This window comes from Onychostruthus taczanowskii, unplaced genomic scaffold, assembly GCF_017590055.1.
Source record: "Onychostruthus taczanowskii isolate IOZ18803 unplaced genomic scaffold, ASM1759005v1 scaffold73, whole genome shotgun sequence".
Taxonomy (NCBI): domain Eukaryota; kingdom Metazoa; phylum Chordata; class Aves; order Passeriformes; family Passeridae; genus Onychostruthus; species Onychostruthus taczanowskii.
Genome location: NW_024505118.1, coordinates 4,164,879 through 4,191,714, shown reverse-complemented (window position 1 = coordinate 4,191,714; position 26,836 = coordinate 4,164,879). Strand labels below are relative to the sequence as shown.

General features: G+C 45.3%; 1 protein-coding gene across 1 annotated transcript; it reads left to right on the top strand.

The window, feature by feature from the left end:
* The first annotated feature begins 448 nt into the window (after positions 1–448).
* Positions 449–24,774, top strand: MOGAT2 (monoacylglycerol O-acyltransferase 2). Its single transcript, XM_041422404.1, has 6 exons — positions 449–542; positions 9,008–9,186; positions 20,464–20,668; positions 22,091–22,265; positions 22,415–22,614; positions 24,620–24,774. Exons 1-6 carry the CDS (start codon positions 449–451, stop codon positions 24,772–24,774), a joined length of 1,008 nt encoding a protein of 335 aa, XP_041278338.1.
* Positions 24,775–26,836: the final 2,062 nt, after the last annotated feature.

Below are 26,836 nucleotides of genomic sequence, written 5' to 3'. Positions count from 1 at the left end.
ACAAAAGTGACCTGCCTGTGCTCATCCCTTCTGCTTGTCCCTTCCTACTGTGCACAGAGTGATTTGTAGGGGAAGAGGGAAAATAAAACTGGTTTACAGGCATGAATGCCTCATTGTCTCTGCCAATATCCAAATATTGTGAAAATTTTAAAGAGACAGGATCTCTTGAAAGCAGGATTGGGTCCTGAATAGAGTTTACTTTCCAGATTTGGGTGGAAGAAGCATGAAGTTATCACCATCTAACAGTGTTGTGAGTCATGATGGTATAAAGTCCATGACACCTCCCTCTCCTCCCTGTATGGAATGGTGCTGTGTGCAGCCACCACTGTGACTGCATGTTGCATAATCCCTTCTACTGTAACACTGGGTAGATATTGACGGACGACTTTGCACTTTGCATTCACCACTTGCTTCCTTCTCCTTGCAAGACGTGCATGCAGAGCCCAAGATGAAAGTTGAGTTTGCTCCGCTGTCTGTGCCACTTCAGAGAAGGCTTCAGACAGCATCAGTGGTTCAATGGGTCTTCAGCTTCCTAGGTCTAGGTAAGAGACATCTCTTTTCCTTTTTCTGAGAAGCCAGAGAAGCTTTCCATGGAATTGCAGTATGGTTTGGGTTGGAAGGGACATTAAAGATCATCCAGTTACAATCCCCTACATTTTTATCACATTGCAATGTTTCTTAGTTTTATGGGAATAAAAATATCAGAGGTAGGTTATCAATGTAAAATATCTGTAGCCATTTACAGCCCATCAGGAGCCAAGCTGAAAGGTAACATCACAGAGCTTCCCATTGTTAGGCCAGTTGTGAATCTCAGATGGGATGTGTGTAAAGCTCCTCCTTTGCTGTGGCAAGACAGTTGCTGACTAGCCCGAAACACAGCAGATCTTTGTGCATATCTATGTACTGGTACACAAACATCTCCAGAACTATACCTGCACAGAAAGCACAGGCTGTGCTTCAGACTCCCACTCAATTTCTGGGATCGGCCCTTCCAAAATCTGCTACAGATCTGAGCCTGAATGGCCACCTTTGCACCAGTATCTGATGGACTGGAGGACTGTGCAGTACTAGTCCAGACAGGGTGGTGCTTTACATGTTTTTTGGTATAGGATTGGCTCATGCTAAGTATCAGGAAAATTACCACATGCTGTTTTGGATAGCTTGCATAGGGAAATGATGATGGGAGACACACAGGCAGCTTATCAGGGAGGGCAAACTGCTTGGGGACATTTACAGCCCATCACACTGGAAGGTGACATTGCAATGTTTCTTAGTTTTATGGGAATAAAAATATCAGAGGTAGGTTATCAATGTAAAATATCTGTAGCCATTTACAGCCCATCAGGAGCCAAGCTGAAAGGTAACATCACAGAGCTTCCCATTGTTAGGCCAGTTGTGAATCTCAGATGGGATGTGTGTAAAGCTCCTCCTTTGCTGTGGCAAGACAGTTGCTGACTAGCCCGAAACACAGCAGATCTTTGTGCATATCTATGTACTGGTACACAAACATCTCCAGAACTATACCTGCACAGAAAGCACAGGCTGTGCTTCAGACTCCCACTCAATTTCTGGGATCGGCCCTTCCAAAATCTGCTACAGATCTGAGCCTGAATGGCCACCTTTGCACCAGTATCTGATGGACTGGAGGACTGTGCAATACTGGTCCAGACAGGGTGGTGCTTTACATGTTTTCTGGTATAGGATTGGCTCATGCTAAGTATCAGGAAAATTACTCCACAAACACCAGAGGTTTATGTCCAAAAAGGACAGAGAGGAGTCATGTAACTTTATTCAAATAATGGGAGAGGCCATGGGGCATTTCCCCTGGGGTCTCTCAAAATTTTAGAGGACACAGCCTTCTTTTTATCCTAATTTCCTGGGCACATTTCCCTCTCTCTTTCCCCATTGGCTGAGGTACTTGAGAGGTACAGACTTACTGAAAACCTAATACCTAAGACACCCTTCTAATGTGTTCTCCCCCAGCCCTTTTTTTTCCTTGTATCAATCAGTGGAATTCCTATGGAATTTATGGTTGTTCCCATTGTTTCTTTCATCTCTCAGTATCCAGTTTTCTTTATCAGCAGACCAACAGTTTATTTGTAAAGAAAAATCTCATTCCATTTATCAATCAGTGGAATCTTTCCCATTGTTTCTTTTAGCTCTCTCAGTGCTAGTTTGATCTACTAGTAGACTCACCATTTCTTTGTAAAGACAAATCCCTCATTCCTTTCATAAGTATCACTCTTCTGAACTACACCTTACCCCAATCTGTGCATTACAAGAGGCCAGGCCACTGCTGGTCACCATGATGGATTAAGCTACCTTTTTTTTGGAAGAGAAGCACCAAACAGCCATTCTTGGTGCTATTGTGTACTTGTGTTATAAACCCTGAGGGGTCTCCCTGGGCAGAAGAGATCCCACCTGTGATCAACATTCTAGTGAAAAAGAGATTCCACATGTGATCAGCCTTCTGCCACCAGAGAATACCTGGCAGCAGGAGACACCAATGTATCCTGGCAAGAGAGATGAAAATCTGGCAAGAGCCATGCAGTCTTGGACACAGCTGGCCAGAATGGGACATTTTGGAGTGCTCTATGATTCCCTCTCTGTCCCTGCATCTGCATTTCCTTCCATAGTCCATGATTCAGTTGGTAGAGATGTGGTCACAGTGTTAACAGGCGATACAACAGCACAACCCCATTTTCAGCATGGATGCAGTTGGGGCTGATGAAGCTTCAACAATGTTTTCCAAAAAAACAATCTGTACTGGAGATTTTTCCCTTCTTGGTATTGGGAGCAAGCTGGCACTTGACTTTTCAGAGATGGAAATAACTTATAGAGCCAGCAGAATGACAGCAAATGGCCAGGAGGGAGGAATCCTCTGCAGTTGTAGAGTTACTTGCAAACTCAGGCTCTGCCTCCTGCAGGGAAATGCAGCTTGCTCTGTATGAGGATGAGACAGACCCAAACCCACTCCTCCTCCCATGGCTGACCTTCAAGAGCTTATTGTCTTTCCCGGGAAGAACTTGATTTGTTGTTTGGGGGTTTTTGTGTGGTTTTTTGGGTTTTTTGTTTGTTTGTTGGTTTGGGTTTTTGCATGTTTGGTTTGGTTTGGGTTTCTTTTGGTGATACAATCTGAAACCAAAAACAGTTAAGAAATGCTCTTAAGAGGGTCATTAAAAAGGTGATAACAAAACCTTATGAAACAATTCCAGCAGGTTTGGTTCATTTTACAAAGCTTCTTTAAGCCTGGAGCTTTCCATCCAAAATATCCCAGTTTAACAATTGCATAAGCTAGATGCTAAGAGATACCCTTATTTTCATCCCATCAGCTGCCAAACACCGTTTTTTGCACTGTTATAATCCTCAGGCACAGAGCTCAGACTTTCTGTGGGCAGGATTTAGCTGTTGGCTGCTCCTTTGTTTGGGAGACAGGCTTGTGCTTCTGCTGCCAGAAGAGGGCTTCTGAAACATCCATCTGGCTGCTGCACAGCCCTTGGGCCAGAGATCTCAGCAGCACTGACTGCAGGCAGCTGTTGCTATGGTTGTGCAAATGCATCCCCTAAGAAGCCAAGCACTGTGGGAGGGACTAATTTATTCCTGCAGGATGCTGGGTAAGGGCAGCAGCTTGGCCCCAGTACTGGCAAGGAGCTCTGCTCCAGCATCCCTTGCAACAGGCAGGTATTGTCCATACTGCCAGTTTTCTTGAGGATGCTCCTGACAAGAGCATGGAGACAAAAGGTTCTATTTATTTCAGAGGCTAATGGGTTGCAGGGCATGGAGTGGGGACCCTATTGCCTATGATCTGAGTACTGACCAGTGCCTCCTTGTAATGCAGTGGAACCAGACTACTGTAGAAAACTGAAATCAGCAGGCTGGTGCCCAAGCCTGCTGCACTGCTTCCTTCTGCCTCTCATTCCCACTCTCCACTGGGCATGGACACCCATCCAGATACACCACGCAGAACTATGAGTGCAGAGCTGAACCATGGCAATCAAACCCAGTGCAGGGCCAGTAGATCTGGGCATGCTGCCTCTGCAGACCCAGCATACCACACCCAGACTTTGAACCTTTGAGTCATCAGGGTTGGCTCAAAGGGCATGGGGTACCAGCATGATCAGGCTTCCTTGGCAGCTGAGTGTAGTCCACAGCCTGCCCACATCAGCTGTGCCCAAGGGTGCACTGTCTGTGTAGGTGGCCACAATCAGGGACTCCAGGCTGGCACTGAGGACCTCAGCAACATGTGTCTTGGAGGCATTCAAGGCCAGTTTGGATGGGACTTTGAACAACCTGGTTTAGTAGGAGGTATCCCTGCCCATGGCAAGGCAGTTGGAACTGGATGGTCTTTAAGACCCCTCTAACCCAATGCCTTCTGTGATTCTGCAATGATCTTGCAAACCCTCCTGGCAAGTGCAGTATGAATCTGACTCATTTTGGGGCTGTTGTGGTACAAAAATCTCTTTCTGTGGGCTGCAGTTTTCCCTATTTCAGGCTGAATGAACAAATTTTGGGTTAAGAGCACTTTGATGGGACACAGTCCCTGCTTAGACCTGGCCAGAGAAGTTCTCCATGTGCTTTGAAACCTGTGGCTCCTTTGGAACCCATGGCTTACTTGGAGCCCATGGCATATTTGTGCTCTCTATGATATGGCCATTTTCTTGTCCAGAGAGGAATTTACAGCTCACAGCAAAACTCACCATAAGAAACCCACCACTTTGTTTTTGTTTCTTTGAAGCAAAGAAGTTGTGAGCTTCTTTGAAGGAATCCAGCCCAGGAAACCAATTGACCTGTGGGAAAAAAAAAAACCCAAAACCAAACAAACCATCAAATACACATTGATGTGTCTTTTCTTTGCTGAGTCTCATACAGCCATGGAGATGTGAGATGCTGGGTCCTTGACCATGAAAAGTTGCTGAACCCCTGCTCAACAGGTGCACTGCAGAGTCCAGAACCATCCTATCAATGCTTCATCCAGAGCCAAACCTCACGATGGACAACTATAGAGAAACCTTCCTGAATCTAGACTCATGAGAAAGTCCAAGATTTAGGGTCTGCATATTGTATTTCTTCTTGACAGGGACCCTTTGGTTTTAGTTTTGGTTTGAAGCAGTCTCCACGTTCCATGACAGTGTAGACAGTGCAGCAGCTGATCTCAGCCCAGCCCAGAATTATCTGTTTTCAGATAAGATAACTGATGCATCTTCACTGACTTGCATGATGCTCTTAACCCTGCTCTTACAGCCCTTGTCTGCCTTGAAAGAGCTCTGTGTAAGGGCTTAAGCCATTTTATAGCAATTTAGCATATGCCATTGGGTTATAGCACAGGAGTCCAGATGTGGGCAATGGAGAGAGATGGGGAATACTGATTCAGTGATCAGAATCCAAATTTACTCTGGGATACAAATGCTTATATACTATTTTAGGGAGCCTAGTAATGTGTACTACAATGATTAGGTAAAATCACATACACAAACTTATGCATATCACAACATCTCTTGCTTGCAGAGTTTAATGAAATTTTCTTTTTCCGGTAAACCTTTCTGATTGAATCTTCTTGCAATCTAGGCCTAATTTTCAAAGTTCCGTTTGCTTTTGACAAGGCATCCTGCTATCAAATCTCTTATGTTAACCAGGTCCAAAGTCCATCATCTGTTTTGTGTCTCCCAACATCCCAACATCTCCCCCTTTCCTTTCAACCAAAACCACTCCTTTAATGGCCTTAATAATTAATCTATGCACAGATTGAAAGGTATCATGATTAATAGAATTATTATCAAAATTATCACATACATACCTATCTTAAAAAGAATCTTTTAGTTAAAAAACTCCAACCCTAAAAGGCTCAGGCTTGATCTTTATAAACTAAAACATTCCTGATGGCAGCCGCAGGTGCGGAGGCAATACTGGATTTAGAAAGGCTGCCAGAAGTATAATTGCAGCAAAAGGTTTGATTCTTTTACACACAGGGTGATAGGGAGAAACATTTTTAGACTAATTCCTATCTGTGCATTTAAAATCAACACAAAAATCCAATTTCATAGAACCCAGGAATTCTAATTCTTGAGGTTCCAAGGGCAAGGGTTCTTGGGGTTTCAGGAGGGTAAGGGATCAAATTTGCTGTGATTTGATTTGCTTTCAAAATTTTTAGTGTAAATATTAGTGTAAAGTTTGGGAGGAGCTATATCCAGACCTGCAGAAGGAAGAGATGAGGATCATGTCTGTTTGCAACCTCAAACCTGTTTGCAACTCAAACCTGCCCATTTCTTCTGAGCAGTGGGACTGGTGGTGATGGATGTGGTCTGGGGACCTGACATGACTTTTGGAACACACTAACAGAGCTCTGTGGAAAATTTCCGGCCACTGGTGGTACACAAAGTGTTAGTGTCCAGACAGTGGTATGGAGTTGTTCCTCCTCACCAAATTACAGGTCATAAATAATCAGGTGTCTGCCTAAGGCTGGAATTCATTTGGATGCAGATTTAACATTTTCTGGAACCTTCCTGTCTCTTTGGTCCTATCCACAGTAAATTTCAGACTGACAGTCCATTCTCGGACAGGAATGGGCCCCTTTCCCACAGAGCACCAAAAGGTTTCAAAAGGACAAACCCCCCCCCCAAATCCTGAAATTGAGTGAAGGTCACTGAATGCAAATTTTGCTCTGGGGAAAAAAGAAATTGAATTGCAAATGAATTGAGGAAGAAATTAATAATTATATAATTGTGAGATAAAGCATGGATTTGGTCCAGAACTACTTCACTTTGTAGAATGTACTTTGAGCTTTGCACAGTATGATAAAAAGAGAATTAGGCACTGTACTTTTGCAACAGATCTTATGACCGGGCTCCTAGGCGAAGTAAAATTGTGTTTATTTATCATGTGGACCCTGGAACTGCAGCTCATGTTCTATGCAGTTCTTGAGAGTTACAAAGTCTGTGTCTGTGGCATTTGAAAATGAAGCGTGAGCAGCAGGTTGAGGGAGGGGATTATCTCACTCTGTTCCACTTTTCTGAGACTCCAGTTGGAGTAGGTCCAGAGGAGGCCTTGGAGATGCTTCAAGGGTTGGAGCCCCTCTCTTCTGCAGGCAGGCTGGGAGAGCTGGGAGTGTTCAGCCTGGAGAAGGGAAGGCTCCAGGCAGACCTCAGAGTCTCTTCCAGTGCTATAGGGGCTCCAAGGGAGCTGGAGAGGAATTTTGGACAAGCGCCTGGAGGGACAGGACAAGGGGGAATGGCTTCCCACTGCCAGAGGGCAGGGTTAGATGGGATATTGGGCAGAAATTCTTGGCTGTGATGGCAGTGAGGCCCTGGCACAGGTTGCTCAGAGAAACTGTGACTGCCACATCCTTGGGAGTGTCCAAGGCCAGATTTGAGGGGACTTTTATGATTCCATTAAAAGTGTGGCACCAGGTGTGAGCAGTGGTTCTTTCTGACCTGCGAGATGCATTACCTGTTGCTTTGCCAAGAGCTACAGTTTTTTTCCCACTGCAAAATTCTTAGTGCCTACCCTGGTGCTTGCTGAAGTGTCTCTACTTATAGGAAGACATAAAATCCCATTTCAGCTTTAAGGAGATTTAGGATCCTGTTAGATTATTGCACTTTTTTCCTCACAGGAATTATTGGTACCATCATGATGGTGTTCTAAAAAAGGGCAAGGATTTGCTTTTTCATGCAAAGCTTTGTAATCAGGGTGACTTATCACAAAAAAAAAAAAAGCTACAAACATGATCTACTTATTTATCCTTTAGTGAAAGCAAACAGGAGGTACATGAAGGTCTTAGATGAGAGCATTCTATTCCGTGTCTCTGACAGGCCTTAGCTGAGAGGAGGTGGAGAGAGCAGGTATCAGGTAACTCCCAAAGGTGGAAAAGATGTCTCAGAGCATGAGGATGTGGATGCATCTATATCACAGATGAAGCTGAAGCTGAGCAGGGCATCTCCATCCTCATATCTTCCAGCCTTGGGAAGATCTGAAATGAAGACCTAAAGTAGAACAAAATATACAAAACGTTGTGTAATCCATCAGCTGGGGAAGGCAAAGGACTTGGATGAATCTTTGGGTTTTCTTCAGCTCAGTCTTTCCCTTCAAAAGCAATACAGGGACAGATGGAGAGGACACAGCTCTTCCCAGGCACACAGCTGCTTTGCCAGGTGGCAGCTTGGTGGCCATCATCACTTTCCAGTATCTGCAGACACACAGTGTTGGGCTTCGGTAGGATTTTATGTACCAAGTGATGTTTGTTTGCACAAATATTTTTGTTCTCTTGTTTCTATGCCAAAACACAGGGTATAAGGAAGATGGGAGGTAGAGGTCAAAGCTGGCACTAACTGGATAAAGTCCCAAGTCATGGAAGTCATAGAGAATAAAACAGAGCATTCTTATAAAATCCATTATGACACCAAGTTGAAAGAACTGAAAATCCTCTGGAGTCCAATATTAGAAGTGGAGGAAAGAGTCCAAAATCAATAATAAAAAACTCACTAAAGAGTTAAATCTTATCAATGGGTATAAATCATGGACACAATTAAAATGGAGAATCATTAGCTCAAGGTAAAGCTATTGGGGACTGTACAGACTGGACAGGACCCTTTTTGCTGCCATTGCAAAACATCAGGTGTCATCAGGAGGTATTAACAGGAGTTTTGGGGTAAAACAAGGCCATTATTGTTGCAGAGATCGGTCTGACTCCAGAGAAAAGCAAGACAGCAAAGGGACAGAGAGCTGATCCATGAGAACACTGAGAATGGAGTGAGATTCATCAGTCTTTTGGGAAGAGGGGGACATGGTGGCCTTTGGAGAAATTGGTGGTTTCTACAAGGGAGGTGCTTGGTGTCTTTTCAGGCTCCTGGGGTAGATAGAAACCACCTCTGCATCAGAAGTGCCTTCACACTGATAAATGCAGCAGCAAGCCCAGTGGAGGCTCCATCCCAGGACCAAAATTCCTCCCAAATGAACCATTCTTCCCAAAGTCCACCTAATCCAACTATCAAGTCATTGCTGGCTTTTCTTTCAGCACAGTGCTGTACTGCTGCCTTCATCGCCCTCTTCTTCACTCGTTTTTGGCTGGTCAGTGCCCTCTATGCTGCATGGTGGTTAATAGACAGGGAGAAACCCAGAAAGGGTGGGCGACGGATCCCCGTCTTCCGGAACTGTGTCGTTTGGAGGTACATGAGGGACTATTTCCCTGTCACGGTAAGTGCCACCAGTCCATTGGCTCTTCAGTGTTTCAGGGACCAGCTTTTTCTTTGGAAAGTCTGGATACAGTCTGGGGCCAGCAGTCATGGCATGGGGTGCTGGGAGCTTGGTGTTGAAGGATAATCTTCCCAGCTCCCAGATTACTCAAAGACACAGTAACAAATGGGGATTACCATTTTTACAAACTGCATGCTTCAGTTACCTGGCTTTTAATATTGCAGCTGTTTAATATTGCTGCATTCCAGCTGTTAGGGAAATCTCACCTTTGTTTTCCATGTCTATATTGCAACATTGCTGCCCTTTAGGTTGCTCCGAATTTACCCAGTGGGCATAGGGCCAAGTTTTAACCAAAATCCAAGAGATCTGGGGTGGCCTGCAATGTCAGTATCCTGTTCTCCTGAGTAGGGGGATGGATGGGTAAAGCTGGGGGTGCACTGGGCAGTCTTGGAGAGCTGCTGTTCTCTTGAGAGGGACTTATGTGACATTCCCTGATTTACTTAATGTGTGTGGCTGGTCTTTGCTTTTACTCTTTTATCTGGTGTCCCCTTGGCATGGTATGGATTCATGGAGCAGCAGCAAGTCCTGCCTCAGAGCCATCACAAGTTGGTACAAATCTGAGCAATGCAGGAGAAGAGCTCATGGGTTATGCAAGGAAGAGAGCTTCAAGGATAGACCAGGCAATGGGAATGTCTAAAATAATTCCTTCAGGAATACATTGCCTGTTGAGAGAACTCAGATGGGATGCACCCAGCTGGTCAGAGATCACCTGGAATCAGAAGCTGAGTGCTGCAAGTCCAGGATAAAGAAGTTGGGAGCTGAAAACACCAAAGAACTCACCAGCCTAAAGGAAAAAAATAGAAACCCAGCCTGAGAGTCCATCCTGCATGGAGTAGGGCCTGGGATAAGGATTAGGGGGAGCCAGAGCAAAATGAGGACCAGAGATGACCTGCCCATTAGCTCCGCTGCTCAAACAGAAATAACCCTCTTTTCTGTTCTCATAAGATCACACCCAGAACACTGTGCACAGTTCTGGAGCCCCCATCACAAGAAGATTAAATGGCACTTCTGGGGCAAGTCCAGAGGAGGCCACAAAGTCAGTAAGGAGACTGGAGCACCTGCCATTCGGAAACAGCTGAGGAAGTTGGGGCTGTTTACCCTGGAGAATGTTGTGTGGATACCACACAGCACCTTCCAGTAGGTCTGAAGGACCCTACAGGGAAGATGGAGAGACACTGTTCATCAGGAACTATAGTGATGGAACAAGGGGAAATGGGTTCAAACTGTAAGAAAGTAGATTTAGATGAGATATTGGGAAAAAATTCTTGGCTGTGAGGGTGGTGAGGCCCAGAGAAGCTTTGGCTGCCCCATCCCTGAAAGTGTCCAGGGCCAGGTTGGACAGGGCTTGGAGCAACCCGGTCTAGTGGAAGGTGTCCATTCCCATGGCAGGGAATGGAATTTTAAGGTCCCTTTGATACTGAAATCAGCGAGAAAATAAACTTTCTAACACAATTTGAAGTGTTAGAAAGCAGGCATTCTTTATCTGTGCAGGACACATTGCAAGGATGTTTTATTTAATCCAGCATCTGTGGTGAGGCTTTACAACATTATAATAATATATATTCATTAAAGTGTGTCTCTTACCTAATACATAAACATCACTTTTTCTAGAACTAATTTGCACGCAACTGCCTCCTACTGGAAATCATTTTATGATCCTGGAGGGTCCTCTAAAGAGATCTCTGGTGGTCCTATTCAGTGAATATTTCAATTTTTAAATGTGACCTTTCCTTGAACTTTTTATTTGGGCATGTGCTGTTGCTTCTTGTTACCTAACTTCAAAAAAACCTGCTGTAGCCCTCTTTATCTGTTCTTGCACTGGTAAGCGACATTTATCATCCAGTACGCATACCTTTACATCCTTTTATCTTTGTTTGTTAGTTAGTCTTTAAGTTCTATTCAGCAACTTCAGAGGAACTGAAATTTCTATTCTCTATGTTATTTATCACATTGCAACCCAAACCATAAAATAACTAAATGATATATGTGACTGCAGTAATTATATGCAGTATATATTCTGTAAATTATTTGTGGCTGTTAGCCACCACTTGTGAAGTGTTGGACCGACCTTTCTGCTGAAATTTAGCTGCCAGCTCAGCCCAGCAATGACCCTTCTCCTGTCCCTTTCCAAAGAACATGGAACCCCACTCCTGAATGCCTCACTGTGTTCCGTGTCTGTCCTTTCTTGCAGGAGGACCACTAACACCAGTAGAGGGAGCATGGTATGGGGTTCGGCTGCAGCTCCCTGGGTGAGGGCCCAGAGGCTCCATGGAGCCTTTCTCCCCACTTCTCTGGGAGAAAACAGAGGAAGTAACACAAAAGGACAGCAGAAAAATTTAAAAGAGATATAATATAGAGAGCATTATAACCAAGCAATCACATAACACTATTTCTTATATTTTTATATATTTTAATATATAATTTTAAATATTTTCTCAGTTATAGAATTATGGAATTGTTAAATATTTTGGGTTGGAAGAGACCTCAATGATCATGCAATTCTAACCCCCCTACCATGGGCAGGGACACCTTCCACTAGACCAGGTTGCTCCAACCCTAATCAACTTGGTCTTGAAAGCATCCAGGCATGGGACAGCCACAGCTTCTCTGGGCAACCTGTGCCAGGGCTTCAGCATCCACACAGCCAAGAATTTCTGCCCAATATCCCATCTAACCCTGTTCTCTGTCAGTGGGAAGCCATTGTTCTGTTCCTCCAGGCCCTTGTCCAAAATCCCTCTCCAGCTCTCTTTAAGCCCCTTTAGCATGGGGCTAAAGGCACTAGCAGGGGCTCTAAGGTCTCACCTTTTCTTCTTCAGGCTGAACAACCCCACTTGCCCAAAGTCCCAGTACAAGAGACACAAAGAAGTGACATCTGGGGACACAGACTGGGTTGGTATTCAGGACTCTGGACTGTATTTGTGTGTAGCCGGAGTTTGTTAAGCCCTGGAGAATTAGGCATTCTGGGAAGATTAAGTATGACTCCTAATCCTACCAGATCCCAGCAGCAAACTTAGCATGGTCAAGTGTTTGGAGGCAGCAAGTGCTGTCTGCTGTCTTATTTTAGGAAACAGCTTTAAACACTGCTTTTAAGGGATCCCTATGCATGTTTGCCGTCTTGGAAGCAAAGAGAGGTTTGGATGAGCATCTGGGCTTGTGAAGTGTGAATTTGCAGTGTGCTGCAGTACATGGAGCATGCCAGTGCTGAGCTGAGCCAGGCCACTGCAGTGTGTGCAAGGTGCACCTTCTGCCGATACCACTCTTGCACAAGTACCACTTTGCTGTTGGATTTATCCCCCTTGGACCTGACTGCATTTTAATTAATGATTTGAGAATCAGAGTTAGGCAGGACCCAAATGAGCTTGAGTGTTTTGAAAAGTGGGATGAGTAAGAAATCAAGTCAGGGTCCAATGCATTGCCCAGGGATGTTATTTCTGCTCAATTTCACTGCATTTTAAACATATTCTAATCTGTTTATTTATTTATTAATTTATTTATTTTTAAATATACACTAATTATAGTCCTTCAATTGGCCTGGAATTGTTTCAAAATCGTATAGATATGGCACTTGGGAACATGGTTTATTGGTGGCCTTGGCAGTGCTGAGGTAATGGTTGGACTTGATGGTCTCAAAGGACTTTTATGACCTCAATGAATTTATGATTCTTCAATTCCAATACATGACCAAGCTCAGCTGCATTATAATGTTGTGGAAAATATACCAAAAGGTCTAAAATTAATCTGTTTGAGCTAGAGTATGTCTGAACAGATAACCTGTGATGCCTGCTGTGTTGATGTTGCCTACAGAGTAATTTTGGATGCTGTGGATTGCTTTATCTATGCTACGTTCAAAAAGTAGTCAGTAATCTGTCTGCTGCTGCCCAAACCCTATCTCCATTTTCATAATCCCTTCCTCATCATTTATCAGTGCATCTTTACAATGAAGGATACACCCAGCTTAATAGAAAAAACAATTTCTCTCCCCATGCCAATTGAGTGGATATCGCTGCTTTTTCTCCCCAGCCCCATCCCGTCCTCCCTCATACAGCCATGGTGCTTTGGTAACCTCAGATGTGGAAGGTGAAATGGGTAAAGTGTAAGCATGGGCTTGACAATATCTATTTTTACCACAGTCCTCAAACAGAAGTCACCATCTTGCTGACTGAAAATTGGTGCTGGATGCTTGGCTTAGGCAAGACATCTCGCCTTTGGATCACACAATGTGGGTTATGAGTCTGTTCTAGCAAATTAAGGTCTCAGATAATTTTGAGGACCGTAGTGGGTTTTTGGGTTTCTCAGTGAATTTCTTCCCTTTGTTATCAGGGAGACCCTGAAAGGGGTAGGGGGTGGCTTTTTGGGTGAATAGTTAGCGATCAAGACACAAAAGGAAGCCTCCTGGCATTCCAGCGGAATTTTTGTGGGGATAGGGAGTTTTTGGCTGGGGGCCTGGGCTTTTCCGTTCAGCATTTTCCGGGAGTTGTGGCGTGATGCCACCCACCACAAGTTGTGATCTCGGACCCGAGACTTGGTGGGGGTGGGTCTGACCTTCCTGCCCTCCTTCCGTGAGGGGATTGAGGACAGCGGTCGCGCGCAGCCGAGGGAGTTTGTGTACTCGGCTCCAGGACTTTGCTACGCTGCAATTCGGCACTACGGTCGAATCTGCCTGCTTCCCCTGCTTCTGCCAGCTGCTCCTTGGTAGTGCTGAGATCGAACGCTGCCCCTGAGTTTGCAAAAGGAGCGATTCCCTCCCTTTCCTCCCGGCGCCGGCTGAGGGGGTCGTGGCACGCGCCGTCCCCGCCTCTCCAGAGCGGCCAGCGTCCCCTGCCGGCCGTGGTCATAACTACACCACATGGAAAAATTTGAGCTGGCGGGTTGGAGGCTTCTGTTATTGCACCGTGGTATGTTCTGGTCTGATATATATATTGTATATATATTTTTACATATATATATATATATGTTGCTCATTTTTCTACTTTTTTTCCCCTTTTGCCTGAAAGCCGTGTAATTTTGAAATTACAATAAATTGGAGAGAGGGGTGTTTTCTTCCTGTTCCAGGAAGATTCCCACCTTCCTTGGCAGACATTTGTCTTTTAAATCAAGACATATTTTGTTTTCAACTACTGCCATCACTCAGAGCACCCCAGTAAGGATAATCATGCCAGCTTTATTCAGGGCAGCCTGGAAAGAACATGCTGTACAGGAAAGGTCCCTGTGGTCTTTGCCACACTGTTTTCTCGACATCTCTTACAAGCCTTTGGGTTATATCTAAGTGCCAGGTGGACCTTGTTGTCTGCAGAAACCTCTGTCATTGTGCTTACGGTCTTGCCGGTGTTACTGGTTTTTGTTAGCATAACTAAAATGAGTTGTTGGAGAATTCGTTGAACCCTTGAAGCTGTAATTTGGGAAGACTTCATGCCATGGCTCATTCCTTCTCATTATGGCACAAATGCTGACAGAGGTTATTTGAGTGTGTTGCAGTTCTCGGGTATTGCAAGGCACTGTAGAAGGGACAGTTCCAGTTCATGTAAACCAATCCCAGCCAGGAATGTTGCCTTTCTTTTTACAGAAGAGTGGTACTATTTGTAACTGAGGACTTGTGCCACGGCCCATGACATCAAATACAATTTCTGATTTCCAGAGGTCTTAACTGTTCCCTTTTTCCTTCTCTAGGCTGGAAGAGGGGGATTGTCAGGGAAAAAGAAAAGCATGGCCAAATGGCCCAAAGTCCCCATGCTATTCTTCTTTGAGGAACTTATCTGTCCCATGTGTTGGCCCTCTCTTTTCTGTTCTGGAGTGTCCCTAAGAGGGGTGTCATAGTTTGACATGGGAGGAATTTGGGGAAGTGCAGCAAAAGCTTTCTGCATACCTGATAGTCTGTTGAACCACTGAGAAGCTGGACACTCCTCTGTGAAAAACATGTTAAAGATGAAAGAAACCCAGGAACTTTCTCTCCCGGCCGGCAGGAAGATAACACGCCCCGGGCCCGCCGGGTCCCGTCCTGGCCGGGCCCGGGAAGCCCGTCCGGGCCCTGTCCCGGGACGGCCGGCCCTGCCCTGCCGCGGGGCTGGGCCCCCTTCCCCCGGGCCGCCTGCTGGCTCCTCCTCTTCCCACATCTGCTCCCGGGCAGGGAGAGGGGGCTGCCGCGGGGCCGGATGGAACTGGCCTTGATGAAATCTGGCTGCTGGCTACACGCCCCCTTCCCCAGCCCGGGGCCCAGCCGAGCCCGCCGGGCCCCGGGAGCAGCCCCGGGTCGGTGCCGGGATTTTACCCCCATGGGAGTTGTCCGGAACCATCGGGCAGGGGAAAGGAGAAGGCCACCCTCCCTCCCCCTTCTCGGCGTGCTGCTGCTGTGTTTTGGCCTGGCTGATTAGATCCGAGCCGCTTCCCCAGCCACAGCTCCCACCGTCGGTAGCAACGGGTGCAGGTAACCATTGGTAGGGCCCAGGCTACATGTTAACCCTTTCAGTGCTTCAGTCCTCCCCCGAGTGAGGGAAAGGAACAAGATGCAAGCATGTAAAGGAATAACATGAAGACATCGAAGTCAGTGAAGAAGAAGAAAGAGTCAAGTCCCAGATGGGAGGGATGGGGAGATGCCTTGGTCTTGGTGCTGAAATCCTCTTGTAAGCTGTGGAGGAAAATACTTTTTTCCCCTATAATGCATGAAACTATGGGGAGATGAAGGGTTCAAATTGATATTGAGCAAAGGCCTCCATGCTAAAGCAGATGTGCAAGTAGCTGTGATCCCATGAGTAGTTTGAACAGAGAAAGAGAGTAGTCTGGTGCCCCCAGGAAAAGAAGATCTCTGTTCTCAGGGATGAAGATGATTTTAAAGATAGATGATGAGAACTTTTCCCTTTAAACAGCTTATCTTTAAAACAATACCCCATAAGTCGACATGGTTCATCGACAAGCTGTGGGAAGGCTTGTGGAAATGGGACTTCATGATGTCAGGGTTCCCCGGGTAGCTGCTATTCGTGAGGAAATTGAGAGCCACAAGAGGACTGTTTTCTTTCCTCTTGTGGAGAAGTCTTCATAATATTAACAAGAGGGACTTCTGTGCCTAAGTGAACTGAAGAAAGACTATTTTAGAGGTGGTAAACTGTTTCTTTACATTGTCAGTAGGAAAGAAAAGGTTGGGGGGCGGGGGAAGAAGTGTTCTGAAGGGCTTGTTTTGATTCTTACTACCTTTTTCCTTTTAGTTACTTTTAATAAATTTTTCTTTATACCCTTTTAAAGTTTTGAGCCTGCTTTGCCTTTCTCTTAATCCTATCTCACAACAGGAAGTGAGTGTACTGGTGACTGGCCAGCACCAAACCCACCACACTCTTTGGTGCATTGGCTAGGAAAATCTCAAAATTGGGGAAATCTGAAATTGGTGAACTAAAACCACTACAAGAGGAGCCCATGGCTGAGATCCATTGGAGGACTGTGTCGCACCATTTGCACTGCTAATCCACTGGGTAAAGGAAGGGAGGACTTGAGCATTTTGGAGCTTCCATCCTTACCCAGCTTTGGGAGTGAGGGTGAAGTCCCATCCAAACTCAATTTAAATCCACCTGGCTAGTCAGATTCTCCAGTATTTGCTGCAAATGCAGCTCTGACCTGACATTGGGCACCATTGACACTGGGTGCCAGGAGAAAACCCCAGGGCTCGAAGATCTCACTGTTTCCAACTGGCGCCTCTCAAACTCTCACCATTGCTGGGACCTGAAACCCATCATCCTCAGCAGCTGCTGGTGATACTCAGATACTTGCCCTTCCTTTGGTCTCCTATCCAGACACCCTTGGGTGGGTAACCTGCTTCTTCTCAGTTTGGCACAGTTTGTCCTTCAGATGTGGTTGGGTTTCTTGGATATCTTTGTTGGGCTTCTTCCCACAGAGAAACTGACTGTATGTTCCATCCTGCAAGAGATGATTTTGGGAGGTGTCCATGGAGAGCTAGAGACAAGAGGATTTGTTTAGTACAAAGTTGAAAGGTTTATCCTACTTAAGAGCAGATTACTGACCATGACATCCATGGAAACAGAGTTTGGGACCAGAGGAGGGTAGAAAAGCAGTAGCAACTCAGTTTGGGAGACTTTAAATGAAGAAGCCAGGAGCTTGCTGGTCAGGTCTCCTAACCTCCATCACATCTTCCTCTGCTCTCTGCATGACTGGGGAGGTAATGCCGTACTGCTCCTTCTCTCCCACCTCATGTTCATCAGTCTTTAAGGATGCAATGTTATGGCACATCAGTGTCCTCCCTGACTATATGCCCCCCAACATGAGAGTTTTCTTTTGTGGAAAAGACAACTCATTTGAGGCAGGATGGATAGTCCCACTCCTTGGCACCTCAAATCCATTCCATTAGGCAGTTCGGCTGGACAGCAGGAAGGGGAGGCTGTGCAGAGTCATATTATTAACCTTCTTGGAAGTTTGGGAATGGACACTGACCTCCCCAGGTGGAGGGGGAAGGAGTGAGACAGTGGGAACAATCCAGAAGGGAAGATGGAGTTTCTGTATTGGAGAGTTTCCAGAGGGTAAAAGGTAGTGTAGAGTTTAGACCTGCGGTATCTAGAGACTTTGTCTAAGTCTCTCCTCTTCTACAGATTTTCTTCTCAGTCTTGTACAAGCTCTCTGGTTTCTCTGTGAGTTTTGGCCAAATCATCCAGATGTGAGCAGTCTCTGTGACAAAATGAGGACCTTCTTTCCTCAGGGCTACTGCAGGGGACAGCAATTACAGAAACATTACCCAGATCCACCAAAACTTGAGGGACTCAACTGCTACCTTCCAGCTGCCCATGGCTTAGAGCAGGGTGTCAAAAATCACAGATTCAAAGGCTGGGTGACATTGGAAGAGAACTGTAGAGGTCAACATGCCCAACCCACTGCTCAAGCAGTGATATATATACTCTCATTATTAACCACCCAGAGCCAGTTGCCGAGGACTGTATCTTGCCACAGAATCACAAAATGGTTTGGGTTGGAAGGGGCCTTAAAACTGATCCTTGTTGGATCAGTTTTACAAGGACACCTTCCACTGGACCAGGTTGCTCTAAGCCCCATCCAACCTGGCCTGAACACCTCCAAGAATGGGGAAGCCACAGCTTCTCTGGGCAACCTGTGCCAGAGCCTCACTATTCTTATAAAAAATTTCTTCCTCATAGCTAGTTTTAATAATCCCTCTCTTAGTTTAAAACCATTCTCCCTTTTCTTACCACTCCAAGCACAATCCTTTGTCCTTTCCTTTCTGTCCTCCCTCCTCTTTTATTGGGATGAGCACCAAGACAGCAGCTGGATGTTTCTTAGGGAGTGTTTTTACAGATGTATGGTGTCTTAGCACAAGGCAAACTCTCCCATCAAGGCAATTTGACCACTCAGTGGCTGCCCTCTTGCGTCACCCTTCCCCTTTCTTCTCTCCCTGCTTATAAATCACTTGGAGATGAAACGTTGTTTGGAAGCTGAAGATGAATGCAGGAAACATTGATGCAAGCTGAGATTACTCAAAAAAAGCAAACGGTGCAGAGGCCTTGGACACTTAGTGATTTAGCCATCTGCCTCTCTTCCTGCCTAGAGACCTCTGCACCTGGGCAGTAGTGGGACTTGGTTTGTCCATTCCCCTCATTAGGAGCAGCTTGAATGGGCACATGTACAGTCAACAGCGCTTTCAGACAGGTGGAAAATGAGTCATGATGGAAGAAAGTAAAATATACTCTCATTATTAACCTGCAGTTCTAGCAGCTTCTAGGAAAACGCATGCACCCTGAGTGCAGATGGAATCAGGGTACTTGGAGGGGTGACACTTAAATGCATAGGGCTTTGGTTGTTCTTGAGCACAAATGCCTTTGAGTTGTCTAGAAAGGCATGTGGGCTCTGTTGAAACATAATCACAGAATTGTTCAGGTTGGAAAAGCCTTCTAAGACCATTGAGTCCAACTGTTCTCCAGCACAGTTGCAAATGCCACTTAATCATGTCACAAGTGCCACATCTACATATTTTTTAACAATTTCAGGGATTGTGGTCCCACCACTTCCCTAGTCACCTCGTTTCAATGTCTGACTACCCTTTCAGTAACAAAATGATGTCATGACTAATCTTGGAAAGATTCATCCTTCCCTGCTGCTGTCAGCGTCCTCAGCATCCACAGAAATGGTGCAAAGATTTCAGCACTCAGTTTTGCTTGCTTCTGCCTGGGCTATGCACATGCTGGCTGATGTTGGCATGGCAAGGTTTTCTTGGTGCTAGAGTTGGAGGGTGGGTTTGTCACACCAGCTCCTCTCCCCTGTGCAGTCCATAACAAGTGCAATGGAGATCAAATCCCATTGTCCCTTATTTCCCTTTAACCATCCACTCTTGTTCTGTGGTACCCATTCTCCCATGTAGTATATACCAGGCTTGAATATCACTTTCAGATTGGCTAAGGATTTCAAGAAGCTGCTTAGTCAGCCCTCAAGGACTGGCCATGAGCTGCACTATATCTGCAATCCATGCTGCCCATCCCTAAAATGTTGGGCATGGGCGTTCTCCGTTCCCTCCTGCCAAAGTTGCAACAGCTTTGGGAAGACATCCAGTGCTCTTTGATGGATCTGGGCACCCAACACAGGCACAAACATCTGGCATCCTTCAGGCTTTCCCCAGAGGCAAGGAAACCATCAGCTTCTCTGGTAGATGTCTGGGAATTAGATATCAATTTACCATGTGTGAAAACATCCTGGAATCACCTGGCACATGGTTCAGGATGGGATAAACCTTTGATCCACACCAAGTTATTGGGTGGGGCACATGCTTGTGCTGTGTAGTAGGTCTACCAGAGTGATTATGTACTCACTCTGTTGTTCTGGTTGTTCCTCTGTTGATCTGGTGGATCAAGAGGTACTGTGTGGAAGAAATCACCCTTTTCTCACTTTCCCCCCCATATTAGAAAATTTATTGGATGACGTTTCAAACAAAATTGGTTCCCAGTAGCACCTAGACCAGTTCAAGGCAACACAATGAACTGTGACATCAGAAAAGTAATTTTAGGCCAGTGGGTAGGAGGAGATGGAAATATGGACAATGAAATAGATCTCAGTGAAAAATGGGGGAGTTGTTCCAGTAAATCTTTTCCAATAGAAAGGCATGGTGGGTGCAAGACACTCCCCTCCAGGAATACCTTATCTGCTCTTCATAAGCCAGTGTTCCACCCTGCTGAGGTTATAGCATTAACTCAGACTGCTTTTTGGCTTCATCTCTGTGTCTAGTTGGTGAAGACAGCAGAGCTGGACCCTCGGCAGAACTACCTGGTGGGATTTCATCCCCACGGAGTCCTGGCAACTGGAGCCTTTATCAATTTCTGCACAGAGGCATCTGGTTTTTCCATACTCTTCCCAGGCATCACTCCTCACCTGATGATGCTTACCCTGTGGTTTCGCTTCCCATTCTTCAGGGACTATGTGATGAGTGGAGGTAAGGAGCATGGGCCTCTGGAAAGCAGTAGTATGTGTGGGTGCTTTTTTGAGGAACACAGAGTGAAAATCCATGGGGAAGAGGAGTCAAGGGTCTGTTTTCCCTCATCTGGGGCCAACTGGATCCCATTCATGGACACAGCTATTTGAGATGGCAACCCAAAACCTCTGAAGTTAAAAATTGCCCTCCTTGCTGTTTTCTCTGTTGTTCAACTCCATAAGTGGTCTCTGTGCTCAGGGTATCACTGTGCAGGTGCTGTGTAACAGCAAAATGCAGAGCAAATAGTGAACAGAAATGCTGAGAGCTGCAGGCCAGGATGTTCCTGTATTTCTTTCCATAAAAATTATATTCAGGCTTGAAATTGTGAGGAAAAAGATGCTTTTTCTGAAGCATCTGCTGTTTCCCTGGAAGCAGCATCCAGGGACAGGGGATGAAAATAGTAGCTCATCCTGCTGCAATGGAATGTGGCAGTGGGGAAGATATAGTGAAAAGGAATAGGAAAAGGGACAGGTAAAAATTAAACTGAGAGAGGTGAAAGGGAGTTTTGAGAGATTTTTGGACACTGGCAGGATGACCTCCACCTCTCAGCAGTGGGCTTGGCAATGGTCTCTTCTCCAGCTGAATGTGGGCAGAATTCAAAAGGCTAAACATAGGCATACGGTTCCATCTGATGTACCCCAGGGCATCCATTACCCTGTTTTCCACATAAACTCTGGCTCCTGCTGCCAGAGTATTTACATGGAGAGTGACAAATCCAAACAGTAAGATATATGAGACACTTATGACCCAGGTGAAGGAAGGTTTAGTCACTGTAATGTCAGAGTTGGGTGCATAACTGATTTTCAGGTCCATTGAATCCATTTTGCAATGAGGTTTTAATGTGCAAATTATTTCAGCCCCTGAAACAAGGGTTTATTTCTTTAATTAAAAAAAATTGTCAAAACAATGTTGCTTTGTCATTTCTGAATTAAAGATGTCTATCTTATTTGAGTGAACAACACCAGAGGACCAAATCCTTAATCAAATTCCACTTTCAATTAGCACCATCCACTGAAACATATGTGTGTTTTGACCTAAAGCAAATGTTTCACTGATGTCAGAATTATTCAGAGTTGGACATGGTCTCACTTGACAACAAATTGAAACAGATTTTTTTCTAGGACTCAGGTGCAGGTAGTTCCATGTTTATTTTTTTTTCCTAAATTTTTCCCTCAGTTCTGAGCCAGACAGCAGATAGATAATTGTGTACTCACCCAGCAGAGCTGTGTGCAAATCTAGCACCTTTTAAGGGAGTTGACCTGAGTTTTTCAGCTCTGAAAATAAAGTTTTTAGTACCTCTTCAGAGACGGATTATGGGGGGAAAAGGTGCCGAGCAAACCACAGACAGGTGGGTTTTACTTTTAATTTTTCTCTGCTCTCCAGGCCTCATCCCCTCTGACAAGGAGAGTGCATCCTACGTGCTGCAGAAGCCAGAGGGTGGGAACTTGCTGGTCATCATTGTTGGTGGGGCACAGGAGGCCCTGGATGCCCGTCCAGGATCCTACACCTTGCTGCTGAAGAACAGGAAGGGATTTGTGCGCCTAGCCATCCAGCATGGGTGATGAAGGGGGTGGGCTCCAGGGTGCTGAGGGAGGGGTGCTCGGCTCTGCGGCTGGTTAATGGGGTGGTGCTGTTTTAGAGAGGAATTAAGGGGTTTTGGAATGGGCTTTGCTAATCATGACACCTATTGGTTTTGATTCCCTGCAGCACCCCCCTGGTCCCTGCCTTTTCCTTTGGGGAGAATGATATCTTTGATCAGGTGAAGAATCCCAAGGGCTCCTGGCTGCGGAGGATTCAGCATTGCCTTCAGCAGATCATGGGCATCTCCCTTCCCCTCTTCCACGCACGAGGCATCTTCCAGTACAGCTTTGGGGTGATACCCTACCGACGGCCCATCTGTACTGTGGGTGAGTGAATCCACAGAACTCTGACATGATGCCAGACACACTCAGGCTGGCCGAACTGAGAAGCAGGGACAGTCCCTGGGTCGTGTCATCCTCCTGCCAGGCTGAAGCCTCATGCCAGAGAGCACAAGCAATGGTAGGCTAGAAATGTCCTGCAAAGCAGCATTCCAAACTGTTCATGTGTCTCACTGTTTTGGCAGTCTGGTTTGATGTCATGACGGATCCCAGCCCATCTGGGCTGTGCTGCGAAAAGCCCCAGAGCAAATGATGGCCAACCTCATCACTCCTGTGAGATGCAGACAACCCCAACACCACAATGTGGTGACAAAAACCACTGCAATAGGGTTGCATTAAACATCTTCCAAGGCAGTTTTACAAACAAGTAGGACCAGCAGGTCAAAGGAGAGGAAGCTCCTCTTCCCCAGTCAGGTGAGACCCCCTCATGCAGTGCTGCCTCCAGCTCTAGGGCATAAGGAGCTGCTGGAAAGCTCCAAGCCTTTGGAGCATCTGGGAGACAGGCTGGGAGAGCTGGGGACATTCAGCCTGGAGAAGAGAAGGCTCTGGAGAGACCTTAGAGCCCCTGCCAGTGCCTAGAGGGCCTCCAAGAAAGGGGGAATTTGAAGGGCAAATTTGAAGGGAATTTGAAGGGGGATTTTGGAAAAGGGCATGGAGTAACAGGATAGCAAGGTTAGATGGATATTGGGAAGAAATTCTTGGCTGTGAGGCCTTGGCAGAGGTTACCCAGAGAAGCTGTGGCTGCCCCTCTTCTCTGGAAATGTTCAAGGGCAGCTGGAACAGGGTTAGAGCAACCTGGTTTAGTGGAGAGTGTCTCTATTCAAGCTAGGGGGATGGAATGAGATGATCTTTATGTCACTCCCAAGCCAAACCATTCTGTGATTCTCTGAACACTCAAGCAGTCTGCAGCTTTGCTCACTGTCCTGTGCAGACACATCTGCAAATCCAAACCTATTTGCCTGTGAGGAAGATGAACCATTTTGACCAGAGACCATGTCCATGGGAGACCAAATTTCAAGAAAATCTTTGGTTTTGAATAAGTTTTCCAAAATCTTCATGCTTGGTCCACCAGTGTGGCTTGATGCTCTGTGAATTAATTTAATTTAAAACGTTGTTTGGAATGGTTAGAGCTTACACCACTGATTAAGTTTGACAACCAGCAATTACTTCTAATTGTATTACAGCTTGTTTGGATTGTCTCATTGGTTTTATAAGCTGTATAGTATCACATGGGCTCTTCACTAATTGGATGAAGAATAGCCTTATAACATGTTGAAACCCTCCGTCACTTGACAAAAACAATTTGAGTAAGAGACCAGAGCAAAAGAAGTGCCTCATGGATCTTCTCTGTCCCCTGCTCCTGGTAGCTCTGGGAGATGGAAAGGCTCTTCTAACGACAGGAATCAAAATAACTAGATTTTCTGTTGAATAAAATGTGATTTTTAAAAGATAAGTAAGTACTTGGTTCCTAATAAAAATCAGATATTTCACAGAATCTTTAATCTGAGCTAAGTGGAAGCACCTTCAATGCAAGTGTATTTAAATAGTGTGGGGCTCCCCTGTTCCTCACTTTCCCCATTTGCAATGCAGATTCCCAGGGACATGTGGAAACAACTTGGAAAACCCAACCCAAATATTATCCTGTCTTTATATTATGTTTATCTGCAGCACATCTGAGAGCTGAGAAGCAGGGACTGCATTGGGATACAGCACTTCTTACTTCAAAAGGCTACACAGAAGGTCTTTGACATTAGCCAACTTTGCAGATGAGTAAACTGAGGCAAGGACCAGTGTGATCCTGGAGACCAAGAGCTTGATCAGGATCTGAGCCACCATCCCTCCTTGGTTGGGCTATCTCCCAGGCTCCAGGAAATAACTGTTCATACTGACCTGTCCATCCTGGATAGGCTGACCTCAGCTCTGTGCTAGGGTGACCAAAGTGTTCAGAGATACCTGATACTGGCTTCTCCTAACACCTATACTTCTTTTCCAGTTGGGAAGCCAATTCCAGTGCAGAAGAAGCACAGACCCTCTGAGGAAGAAGTTGATGAAGTCCATCAAAAATACCTAAATGAGTTGTCCGAGCTCTTTGAGAAGCACAAAGCTAAATATAATGTCCCAGAAGACAGCCACCTGGAATTTATATAGAGTGCCTTAAGCAAGGTGAAACCATGGAGACCAAGCTTCAAGTTTTCTCCTTTTCTGGAAGCACTTCACAACCTCAATATAGTCACAGTTAACACATGGGCTATATAGCATAAGGAAAAGAGCTTGATTTTCTCAGTGTTTGCATGGGTGTAGAGCCAGGTGTTTTCATTTTTTCTCCATGTAGAACACATAAAAGATAAAAAAGAGAAGAAAAACATCCCATATGTGGTCAGCACAATTGAAACTCCTCAGCACAAAAATAACACTTCCAGTCTGGCATGGTGCCAGTTTATACAGATATTTCCAGTCAGTTCTGAATTATTGAAATAATTTCCTTTGCATTATTTTCATTTTGAAATGGGACAATGAGCTATAATGTTTGATGAAGGCATATGTTTTTTAAAATATAATTCATCTAGATCAATAAATGAACATTGTTTTGTGCTCTTCATGTTTTTAATTGCTTTAGGCTCTTTTCTCACCACCTGAAGCAGAGTTTATCAGAATGGTCCAGCATGATGCCAAGCACCCTCAGCAGCAGGATGCCATAGCCCACTCACAGAAAAGAAATTAAATAAATTCCATCAGAAACACGTATTGAAACTATATAATATTTCTAATTATTATAAAGAAAACAGGAGCCACTCTGGCAGTCTCACTCACCCCACCAGAGCTGGGATTAAGCCTTAGCAGCTCCACACTCCACACTCAGTCAGACTGGGCTTCCTTACTGGCTCAACCCCTAGTTTCCCATAGCACAGTCTCAGACATCTGGATCCTTCATATAATTTAATCATACAAAACCAAAATAACAGCTTGGGGTGAGAGCCTCCAGAAGGGACAAGGAATCTCCAAGAAAAACTCTTGGCTAACATGCCCTTATTATCTGAGTGTGTGGGAAAGTCTGGGCTCTTCTTGCTGAGTCCTCAGCTCCTGCTGTGTCTCAGCAAGTCCATTCACCTGGCTGTGCCACAGGTCCCTGTGCCCTTTTGTTTTGCAAAGGGTCAGCAGTGCCTCTTGCCTCCAGCTCTTGCCACCAGAGCTCCAGCTACACCTGGCACTGCAGCTGCTCCTCAGCTGCTTGCTGCCTGCTCTGAATACATTCTTTAATAATTAGTTTAGAAATAGAAATTAGAAATAAATTTGTAATGTCTAGAGATTCATCCAAAGGGTTCACCATACCTGGGCTCTAGGAGTCCTGCTTCCAATTTGGTTAGTTAAATCCCAGACATCCCTGCATAGCAACATGACCAGTCAGCAGCTATTGTAGCAGGGTCACTGTGCACTTTGTTTCACAAACGAGACCATTTTCTTAGGAAAGAGGAGCATGACATGGGGAAGGAAAATGTGATTTGGGCCAGAAATATCCATTGGGGTTTGGGAGGAGCCACATTTGGCAGGTGATCAAGGCTCTAAATAGCTGCTTCCAGAACTTCATTAAACTTTGCACTTAATGGGATTTTGCAGAGTGGAAGTTTCAGGTGGCAGGAAACCATCTGCTCAGTTCACCCTTACAGAGCCCTGATACTTTAATTTTCTTCTTTCTCCCTCCCTTCATTTCTTTCTCTTCTTCACATCCGACTCTCCACTTGTGAGGAGCCACCAAAAATCCTGCAGATCACATGCACTTCATTTTTGTTCTTGAAACTGCAAGAAGTGCATTTAACAAGAAAAACTTGTTAAAAAATTGAAAGCTCTGTCTCAACTGACAATACCAGGTCATCATTTGGGTTTATTTCCTTTTCCTGTCTCGTGTCCTGACCAAGGCTGCAAGGATTCCACTGGATTCTTAATCTGAATAACCCCCTGCAAATCCCATTCCCAGAAAACAAGCAGCAGCAAGGAAGAATTTAATGGAGCCCTGCTCAACATTCTAAACACTCCTGTAATCCCACACTTAATCCAGTCCAATAAAACAGGTCACATGCTATGATTTCTATTTTTCTTTTTCTTTTGTTCTTAGTTAAGGACAGAGGTGCCCAAGCAAGAGGAAGACTTTCTGCATGAGAAACAAAAAGAAATGTATCTCCCACCCTTTTCTCTTGGAGTTCATCACCATCCA